Here is an 11196-nt window from a genome sequence, read left to right on the forward strand (position 1 = left end):
GGCTCTGTCTTGGAGGTCTGGCTGTGCCAATCTACTGAAGCGTAGGTGTTCCTTGTTAGTCGGGGTGACTTCTAGTCTTCTCAAATGTATCCTCTGTCCTTCTCTTCATTTTCCCCTTGAGGGAAGTTACGCTTGCTTGCCTTGGAGGCCAATTGGTTCTGTCTCACCTCCACGAGGGCGACTCTCCACAAGCTAAGGGGAAAGCAATCTCATCTTCCAAAGCGTGACAACTTCCTAAAGTCACGAGCACATAATTTCTATTTCAAGTCCCAGGGCTTACTCCTCGCAGCCCTTACTCCCGTCCCGTGAATTATAAGTAAAAAAAAAAAACAGACGTACAGTGCTGGACAGTTCTTATTTTATATCAATCATAAGCAATGCTCTTGCTATGTCTCCAGACTCAAAAAGACAAAAAAGAGAAACTTCCTACTATCTAAATCGTATCCATTTTGTTGGACTGTAATATCCTTTTAAAATCACGCTGGAAGAACGTCTCATTAAGAGGCAGGTGGGAACACCGCTGCTTAATGTTCCAATACAACCCAATTAATGGAAACGGCACAGTCAGACTCAGTAATATGTTTATTACTGCAGAACCTGCCGTTTAGTCTGAGAAATATGAATTACCCTTGACTTTAAGAGAGACTCCCTTTTAGGAATCCTGATTATTAATGTAGCATATTCTTGATGTTGTGCACTAAAAAATGGAATTGCTAAGCTATTGTAAACTTGTATGAAACAATCGAAGTTAATAAAATACATAGATTTTTTTTTTTACATTTTTTTTTCACATTTTCCAAAGATTTTGTTTAAGATAGGGCTGGACCCCTCTAGGCTATCTTTTCACAGTTTTAATTTTTTTCAATTCTTTTTACTGTGAATGAAGTTGGTCTGGGGTTACAAAAAAAAATTACATGAAAGTGAAAAGGTAAACAGTGGTGGATCTGATGACATGTTATTTGCTCCTTATGAATCAGAAACTGTATTTGAAAGCAAGTCATTTATAAGAAAGTTCAACTTTAATAAATATATAGCAGAAAAAGGCATTATGTCTAGTTGCCATTGGGTATCAGCACTCAATTCAAGACCAAGACTCAAAACTCTGCATTATCATCTTCAGAATGTGGGATATCCATTAAACCAAGTGTGACAGGAATGGCTGAGTGGTCTGACGTCACGGCAGAAGAAGGGACAACAAAAACAAAAAGGTATTGTGCAGTGGCGCGGGCGCCGTTTTATTTAAAGCAACCAAAAATAAATAAATATTCAAACAGAAAACACTCGCTCACAGAGCAAAATAAAAGGTTAAACAAAAACAAATCACGAACACAAAATCCAAAATAAATAAACCATAAACCATACAGGTCAGGCTGGGCAGTCGCTGTCACTGTTCCTGTATGCTATGCTTTAGTTTCGTTTTTAAGTAACTTTGTCTCACACACTCTCTCCTTCTGACACCCACCCCGAACTAGAGAGCTGCAGGCTTTTATTAAGGTGAACCATCTCCCAATTAGCAACAAAATTAATCCCGTAATTAATTCGGGAGATGGTTCACCTTCTGCACGAGTTTATTAATTATTACTCCTGGCAGAGGACGAGCACCGATCTCGCCTCTGCCAGGACACGTTTTAAAAATAAACGAAACAATAACAAACATACGGCGCTCGTCGACATAAATACAATAAATCATAATAAACAAAAACAATACTTTGCACAGGGGCGGAGGATGAACCCTCGTTCTAAAAATAACACAAAACAATGTACAGGGCTGCTCGCCCTGTTACATATCCCCCCCCTTGTGCAACGCACACATGGCCCCAACGGCCACCTCCCCCCTCAGTCTCAAAGTCCCGGACGAGGGGGAAGAGAGTTGCTTCTGGGGGGTGGCCATGGTGGAATCTCCGGCACCCCCCAATTCTTCGTGGCCGGCAGCTCCCTCTTCTGGGGCTCCCTCCACACTCTCTCCTGCCGCGAAATTGCGGCTGGGGGAGCTGGTCTCCTGACCTTCCCCCTCCTCTTCATGGCCAGCAGTTCCCCTCCGTGGGGCTCTGACCACACAAACTCCTGCCGCGAAAGTGCGGCTGGGGGAGCTGGTCTCCTGACCTCCCCCCCCTTCTTCATAGCCGGCAGTTCCCCTCCGTGGGGCTCCGACCACACAATATCCTGCCGCGATAGTGCGGCTGGGGGAGCTGGTCTCCTGACCTCCCCCCCTTTCTTGATGGCCGGCAGCTCCCCTCCGTGGGGCTCCGACCACATGACCTCTGGCCGCGAAAGTGCGGCTGGGGGAGCTGGTCTCCTGACCTCCCCCCCTTTCTTGATGGCCGGCAGCTCCCCTCCGTGGGGCTCCGACCACAGTGTAGGGACCCCAGGCGAAGCCGGATCTCTGGCGACCCCAGGCGACGGCAGCGGACCCTCGGGAGGCGACGGCAGCGGACCCTCGGGAGGCGACGGCAGCGGACCCTCGGGAGGCGACGGCAGCGGACCCTCGGGAGGCGACGGCAGCGGACCCTCGGGAGGCGACGCAGGACCGGCAGCAACCCTAGGAGACGCAAGGGAGACACAGGCGACCCAAGGCGATGCCAACGGCGGGAGGGGAGCCCCTGGCCATGAAGGCGGCAGCAGGAGCTCCACTTCTCCCAATGGTGGTGGTGGTGGAGGTAGAGGCAGCTCCTGCTCCTCTCCTCTTGACAGTAAAGGCGGCAGGGGCTCCTCCTCTTCTGGCGGCCAAGGCGGCAGGGGCTCCTCCTCTTCTGGCGGCCAAGGCGGCAGGGGCTCCTCCTCTTCTGGCGGCCAAGGCGGCAGGGGCTCCTCCTCTTCTGGCGGCCAAGGCGGCAGGGCTTCCTCCCCTTCAGGCGGCCAAGGCGGCAGGGCTTCCTCCCCTTCAGGCGGCCAAGGCGGCAGGGCTTCCTCCCCTTCAGGCGGCCAAGGCGGCAGGGCTTCCTCCCCTTCAGGCGGCCAAGGCGGCAGGGCTTCCTCCCCTTCAGGCGGCCAAGGCGGCAGGGCTTCCTCCCCTTCAGGCGGCCAAGGCGGCAGGGCTTCCTCCCCTTCAGGCGGCCAAGGCGGCAGGGCTTCCTCCCCTTCAGGCGGCCAAGGCGGCAGGGCTTCCTCCCCTTCAGGCGGCCAAGGCGGCAGGGCTTCCTCCCCTTCAGGCGGCCAAGGCGGCAGGGCTTCCTCCCCTTCAGGCGGCCAAGGCGGCAGGGCTTCCTCCCCTTCAGGCGGCCAAGGCGGCAGGGCTTCCTCCCCTTCAGGCGGCCAAGGCGGCAGGGCTTCCTCCCCTTCAGGCGGCCAAGGCGGCAGGGCTTCCTCCCCTTCAGGCGGCCAAGGCGGCAGGGCTTCCTCCCCTTCAGGCGGCCAAGGCGGCAGGGCTTCCTCCCCTTCAGGCGGCCAAGGCGGCAGGGCTTCCTCCCCTTCAGGCGGCCAAGGCGGCAGGGCTTCCTCCCCTTCAGGCGGCCAAGGCGGCAGGGCTTCCTCCCCTTCAGGCTGCGAAGGCGGCAGGGCTTCCTCCCCTTCAGGCTGCGAAGGCGGCAGGGCTTCCTCCCCTTCTGGCAGCCAAGGCGGCTCCTCCCCTTCTGGCAGCCAAGGCGGCTCCTCCCCTTCTGGCAGCCAAGGCGGCTCCTCCCCTTCTGGCAGCCAAGGCGGCTCCTCCCCTTCTGGCAGCCAAGGCGGCTCCTCCCCTTCTGGCAGCCAAGGCGGCTCCTCCCCTTCTGGCAGCCAAGGCGGCTCCTCCCCTTCTGGCAGCCAAGGCGGCTCCTCCCCTTCTGGCAGCCAAGGCGGCTCCTCCCCTTCTGGCAGCCAAGGCGGCAGGGGCGCCTCCCCTTCTGGCTGCAACAGGGAAACCAGCAGGCATGTTCCCTCTGCTGGCAGTGGTGGAAGCGGAACCAGCAGGCATGCTCCCTCTGCTGGTGGTGGTGGTGGTGGGAGCGACATGTCGCCCTCCCACGGAGACGGAGGTGGCACCAGCAGGTATTCTCCCTCTGCTGGTGGTGGGAGCGACACGTCGTTCTCCCATGGCGGTGGAGGTGGAACCAGCAGGTATGCTCCCTCTGCTGGTGGAGGTGGGAGCGGCTCACAGTCCTCCCACGGAGACGGAGGTGGCACCAGCAGGTATGCTCCCTCTGCTGGCGGAGGTGGGAGCGACTCACAGTCCTCCCACGGCGGTGGAGGTGGAACCAGCAGGTATGCTCCCTCTGCTGGCGGAGGTGGGAGCGACTCACAGTCCTCCCAGGGCGGTGGAGATGGCACCAGCAGGTATGCTCCCTCTGCTGGCGGAGGTGGGAGCGACTCACAGTCCTCCCACGGCGGTGGAGGTGGAACCAGCAGGTATGCTCCCTCTGCTGGCGGAGGTGGGAGCGACTCACAGTCCTCCCATGGAGATGGAGGCGGCACCAGCAGGTATTCCCCCTCTGCTGGCAGGTACCTGGGCTGTGGACCTTCGGCCTTCCCCTTCTTGGGCCGTGGACGCACCGACTCCCCCCTCTCGGGCCGTGGATGCACCGACTCCCCCCTCTCGGGCCGTGGACGCACCGACTCCTCCCTTTTAGGCGCAGGACGTTCGGGCTCCTCCCTTTTAGGCGCAGGACGTTCGGGCTCCTCCCTTTTAGGCGCAGGACGTTCGGGCTCCTCCCTTTTAGGCGCAGGACGTTCGGGCTCCTCCCACTCAGGCGCAGGACGTTCGGGCTCCTCCCACTCAGGCGCAGGACGTTCGGGCTCCTCCCACTCAGGCGCAGAACGCACCAACTCCTCCCTCTTGTCTCCCCTCCAGCAGCTGTAATCCCAGTCTTCAGGGAGGGGGCAATTAACTGGGAAATGCCCCCGCTCCCCACAGATGCAGCAACAACTCAGCTGGCTTATGCTATGGAGGAGGGCTTCCCAGCTCATCTCCTGTGCCTGCTGTTGTTGCTGCAGCGGCTGCTGTCTCCTCATCCTCCTTCTTCCTCCCATCCTCCTCTTCACTCTCCTTTTCTCCACACACAAAAACGAAAAAAAAAACGAAAAACCCTGCAGTACCCTCTTCTGCCTGCGTCCTGGAGGCGCTGCGATCCCACTTCTGACACCACGTGTGACAGGAATGGCTGAGTGGTCTGACGTCACGGCAGAAGAAGGGACAACAAAAACAAAAAGGTATTGTGCAGTGGCGCGGGCGCCGTTTTATTTAAAGCAACCAAAAATAAATAAATATTCAAACAGAAAACACTCGCTCACAGAGCAAAATAAAAGGTTAAACAAAAACAAATCACGAACACAAAATCCAAAATAAATAAACCATAAACCATACAGGTCAGGCTGGGCAGTCGCTGTCACTGTTCCTGTATGCTATGCTTTAGTTTCGTTTTTAAGTAACTTTGTCTCACACACTCTCTCCTTCTGACACCCACCCCGAACTAGAGAGCTGCAGGCTTTTATTAAGGTGAACCATCTCCCAATTAGCAACAAAATTAATCCTGTAATTAATTCGGGAGATGGTTCACCTTCTGCACGAGTTTATTAATTATTACTCCTGGCAGAGGACGAGCACCGATCTCGCCTCTGCCAGGACACGTTTTAAAAATAAATGAAACAATAACAAACATACGGCGCTCGTCGACATAAATACAATAAATCATAATAAACAAAAACAATACTTTGCACAGGGGCGGAGGATGAACCCTCGTTCTAAAAATAACACAAAACAATGTACAGGGCTGCTCGCCCTGTTACACCAAGGTTCAAAAGTTATCTGAAAAATGTGTTGGATAGTCTTTTATGTTTAACCTTTGATTAAATATCACAAGCAAACACATACAATTAACCCCATAATTAACTGCAGTTTATTGAATTGCTCTAATCTACTTAAAGATGCAGCATTATAAGACAAATGCATTACAAACACACACATCCACACATCAATAGGATGCACAATACTTGACTTCTAGAGTATGTTTTTAAAGACATTAAAAAACACATACAAGATGATATATACATACATGCACTCTATTTGCATTGTACATTTAGGGAAAAACTCCTAATTTTAAGCTTAATTTTATAAGGTAAATTGATGCTTTCATAAACAAAGTACAATGAAGCCAAGCAAATGCTTCAAAACCTGTCATTAGAGCTATGTATTACCATTTCAAAGACTTCTAAGATTAGTAAGGAGTGAGGAAGCAATGCTATAGGGAATACAATCTTCCTTGTGCGTTCGCTTTTTGTCTGGAGAAAGGAACAAACTGTTTTCTCCTGCTCTTCAATAGCTCCTCTACATATGCTCATTCATGTGGAAAAACCAAATGTGACAGATTATGAATATTTGATAGGTCAGTCACATAATTTCCTCACCAATGCAGCCCTGCATGTGTGTGCATACATGTGTTTGTATAGACTATTTATATGAGTGTGTCTGTGTGCATTCCTATAGGCACGAAGGGTATGTACTGCACTACTACAGAACTACAGGAGTCTCACAGCAGCTGTCACTTCATCACAATGCACCTTCTACATGTCACTAATAGCAAGGTGAAAGGTTACCTGGGTATCCTCCAGATAAAATTGGATTCCACAGTCCTTGAGGGCAGAGGGGTGTTTCCTCAGATGGTGCAGAGCAAGGTGAATGGCGGGCATGACCTCCGCAGTGAGGTTGGCACGACCAGGGAAGGTGCTGACTGGCATGAGCCACATGATAGGCAAGGCGTAGAGGCAATCGCAAAATATAGGCTCTCTCAGGAGGAAGAAGAAGGCAAAAATCCTTGTAGCCTGTCTCCTAACGGCCATCTTATCTCCTCTCTCTCTCTCTGGTAAAGTGTCTCCCTTGGTTCTCGGTCTCTCTAGGGACAGCGGTCCTTAAAGCCTCTTCTTAAGCTGTTGCTGCTGTTCAGTCCCACAAGGGGCCCTGTACCTCAGAGACTATGCTGAGTGTGATTAAGGGATAGAGAGCTGCCCTGGGCTGATTAATTATACCAGCTCAATACAATCCCAGCTCACAGTTCACCATTGCAATTTGTTTTTGGTCGGTTCTCTGGGAGAAAATAAATGCATATTTAAATACTACCTTGAAATTCAGATTGAGGGACTTGAGATAGGATCAGTCTATTTATGCTCAATTTAAATTAAGGGAAATAATACTGTTGTTCAATGAAATGCAATGCAAGAAAGCTCTGTTCTTACATGCAAATTGATGTGAAGTAAGGGATTAGATCAGCGGTTCTCAATAAGGTAGCCACGCCCCCCCTGGGGGCGGTGTCAAACTTTGTAGGGGGGTGAGGTGAGCGTTCTAATAATACAGTAATTATAGCAATAATAAAACATTTCAAAATAAAAGTCTAAATCTGAAGTTTAGAAACTCAACAATTTTTGTTTACCTATGATAGTCTGGAAAACCACACTTAATAATGCAGAGATCCAATGACGGGTGATTTTGTGTTCCTGTTCCTGCTGCATTGCACCCTTGTTCAGTACATAACGAATCGATTCATGGTGCATGAAAAACAATTGTGCAGATGGATCATCAATTAAACACAAAAATGTAAATATGAATAAAGTTACTTGGAAATTGGATTGATCTTTGTTGGCACTGCAGATGAACCTCAGTGTGTCGTCTGTGGTGATGTACTGTCTAATGACAGACTGTTTATTAAAAACAAAAGTGCAGCCTGAGAAACGTGTTCAAAAGGAATCACTTATTTAATGACCCTTTACACTTGGCTTATAACACTACAGCAACACAGTCCTTTATGTCCATTTTATTAACATGTTTGTTACCAAGCTACACACGGCAGGATCTTTCAAAAAACAGTGTTATTGTATCGAACTCATGGTATAGTAACGAGAGCTTTAGTAGCAAGTGATATTCAAACGAAATGTGTTAATTAAATCAATCCGTTAATGCTTTGAAATTGAGTCGATGAGGTTGTTAATGAATGCATTTCTCGTTAAAAAGCTTAATTGCCGCAGGTCACCTACATCACTTCCTGTCTCAATGACTAGATTAGGGGAACCTCTGTTCACTGTAAGGCTATTATAGCCTCTACAGTATTTTGTGATGTAAATAAAGGGGTTGATAATTACTGCAGGGGAAAACAGCGGTGAGATTAATGCAAGCAGTGCTTTGAGCCAACAAATATTGAAATCATTCAAACAGACCCCGGTATGTCCTAACACTAGGGGTGAAATTCTGCCAGTACTCACCAGTACTCCATACTCAGTTAAATCTGACAGTTTTCATCTGCCTGTACAGCTAAAAAAAAAAGGCATTCATAAGCCCCAGTAATGCTATTACTTTGTGAAAATGTGTCTTTCGCCACATACTTTGTATGCCTAAATTCACAAAAGAAATGTATTAACTTCACTATGTCGATAGCTATCTTAAAAGAAAATTGTATTAGATTGAAAAAATCTGAAAATAGCATTATTAAAAAACTGGAACTTTCAGTTTTATTAATAATTCAAGTATTTGCTATGTTGACTAGCAAACCTGTTTGAAAAGCTGATTGCCAGGAAGTGTGTGGGAGATGATGAAAAATCAATGAAGAAGGTATACAGTATGTGTACCACTGACATAATTCCACCACATTTCCTCTTTTCTCAGGGTCTGGAAAGTAGGGGATTGTTTCAGAGAACACTACGGAGATTAAAATAAGAGAAGTACATCTCTTTTTAAGAGTAGTGCTTGTTACATTACAAAACAGAGGGGTATTTCAGCCCCTATTGTGTATTGTTTAACTTGGACTTTTTTTTTGTAAAATGTGTTCATTTTTTCATGCAGTTTTTTTGTTTATACCATTTTCTTTACAACATTGTACCTTTTTTTATCTTGAAAAAAAACTCCCTCTCTACAGCAGTTACTGCATAGCGTAATACTTCTTAATCTCTGCAGAGGGTACAAACACTTTCAGTATTTTCATCTTCTTTGTTTATGGTGAATTGGTTGTCATTTTTTTAATCTACAACCATTGGACATTTGTATTCACACTCCATAGCTTTTCCAGTCTATGCTTCATGGAACTGCCACATTTTCAAATCTTTCCACCTGAATCTAACAGGTATTATAATGATTTTAAGCAGATACCACTCGGCTCCTGATATAGACATGGACAGGCTTATAAACCTTAGTAGTAATTAAAATAATTACAAAACCCGTATGTGTATTTTAATTTGCTAGTTTGAGGAATCCCAGAAAACTGCATGATGCTGTTTTGAATAAGAAATTACTGCCATCTTCAGGTAGAACAGAAAATCAATAGCGCCCCATGTTACACATTAAAAAAAGGAAAAATGCCTTAGAATTTTGCAGACAAATTCCCATTCCATCGTTCCAAATAGAATGTATCACCTGCATAAGATGCCCTATCTCGAGCCAGAAACAAAATTGGTAACATTATTGTTGCACTTCAAAAAGAATTTGAGAGCAGCAAAGACCTGTAGCAATTTTACATAGGTAAATAAAGTGGGAACTGTAAATCAAAGGTGATAATTCCAACATGTTGTATTTCTAAAGTAAATATGCTTATAAGCAATTATTAAAGTCTGTTTATCTGAAACATCACATTACTGCACGAAGATATTTCTTTTTTTCCTCCTTTTTTACTGCAAAGAGATTCAATGTGTTCTCTTATTTTTTAATAAAGTGCAATGAGCGTCAACGAGAAGTTCCCAGTGAATATTTGCCGTTGTAAAATGGTATCAATGTAATAATACATTTTTGCGTCTTATTTTAGTTACGCTTGTTTTAATAACTGTTTGTTTTTGTGTTTTGTAATATCAATCGATTCACTCAATCAATCTAGTGTATTATATTATACTATTATATAGTGTAAGTGTAAAGTAACGACTGCACAGGTCATTTGAACCCATCTCGGAATTATAACGGACAGCACCTGCAACACTACGACTTATAATAATGCACTGCCCTCCACCAGCTTATCGTGTTGACATAATGTTGACCATCAATAAATAGCAACTCCAAAAAGAGCAAAATAGTGCTGGTTACCTCTGTATCGTATATTTCGGGGATCAGCGAGAAAGAATAGAGCTTGGACTCGTTAATGTGCTGAATGGCTAGCAGGACAGCCGGGTGGATCCCCTGACCGATGTTGCTCATAGGCGCTGTCTCATTCATCGGCATCAGTACCATGATGGGTAACTGCTTGCCGTCACTCGTGTACCCGGCGTTGTGTCCGCTGTGGCCAGTCCTCTCCCTGGGTACCGAAGCAAATACAGGTCCATACCCCAAGACAAACAGCAGCATGCATCCCGACACCGCAAACATCTTCGATCTGCATTTCATCTGGGATGGAGCCATGCTATCTGAACGGGGCGATTGAACAGAGCCGCCCTTTCACTGCCCTGGCATTGCAAATAGGGTTGATTAGCGTGGATCCAGGAGCCCCCAGTAATAATACTAGTATAACTGCAATAAAATAAACACCTTCACCAAGAGATGCAATCAACAGTCCTTTTCTTTAAGGATATCCCGTTCAGGAACAGTTTTCCTTCAATGGCGCTTCGCTCTTGCACCTTGTAAGAAAATATCAGCGGTGATGTGATGATAAAACGCAGGGATTTAAGGCATGTAAACATACAATGGATATTGCTCTCTCCTTTCTCTCGTCTCTGATCCAAACAGCAATTGGTTCTACTGTGCAAGTGTCACCAACCCTTTCATCTCCAAATCCCAGCTCAATCACGATACTCCATCATCACAATCCAAACGGGGAGAAAGACAGGAAAACAGTATAACTTTCTAGCAGGTGCAGATATTGTCAAATCCAGGATCTTAGATATTCCAAAAAAGCAAGAATTTAGTGTACGAATTCTGCATTCCTGGCAGCGCCCTGACTCGCTTTGATCAGGAAAATTGTACAATTATAAGAGCAAAAGCTGGTACTAAATGTGGTAAAAACTAGCAAGCTAGCAGCAGCACAGCCTATGTGACTTCCTTACAACTGCCACAGATATGGTGCGGCGGCGGCTGACTTAGCTGCTGTAGAGCAGGTTACACGTAAGTGTATTGGGAGCTTCTGCTGATGAGAGAGAGAGAGAGAGAGAGAGAGAGAGAGAGAGAGAGAGAGAGAGAGAGAGAGAGAGAGAGAGAGAGAGAGAGAGAGAGAGAAAGAGAGAGAGAGAGAGAGACTGCAATGAGCTATGCAGTTTTTATTATTATTATTTTACTGTAGATATTGTAAACCAGACATAATGGCTTAAACAAAAAAAAAAAACGTTTAC

At 47.2% G+C, this 11196-nt stretch overlaps 1 protein-coding gene across 2 annotated transcripts in view; it reads right to left on the reverse strand.

Moving 5' to 3' along the window:
• The window catches only part of LOC117399920 (gamma-aminobutyric acid type B receptor subunit 2-like), a 311468-nt gene extending 300511 nt beyond the window's left edge, over nt 1–10957 (reverse strand). The window contains exon 1 of one of the 2 annotated variants that reach the window (XM_059021519.1): nt 6505–6782. In XM_059021519.1, coding sequence (XP_058877502.1) covers nt 6505–6747 — 243 coding nt within the window. In that variant the 5' untranslated portion in view covers nt 6748–6782. Of the gene's footprint in view, nt 1–6504; nt 6783–9961 lie in introns of those variants that run through there. The other variant, XM_033999374.3, reaches the window with a different exon arrangement.
• Between the last annotated feature and the right edge of the window lie 239 nt (nt 10958–11196).

This window comes from Acipenser ruthenus, chromosome 4 (assembly GCF_902713425.1).
Source record: "Acipenser ruthenus chromosome 4, fAciRut3.2 maternal haplotype, whole genome shotgun sequence".
Lineage (NCBI taxonomy): Eukaryota > Metazoa > Chordata > Actinopteri > Acipenseriformes > Acipenseridae > Acipenser > Acipenser ruthenus.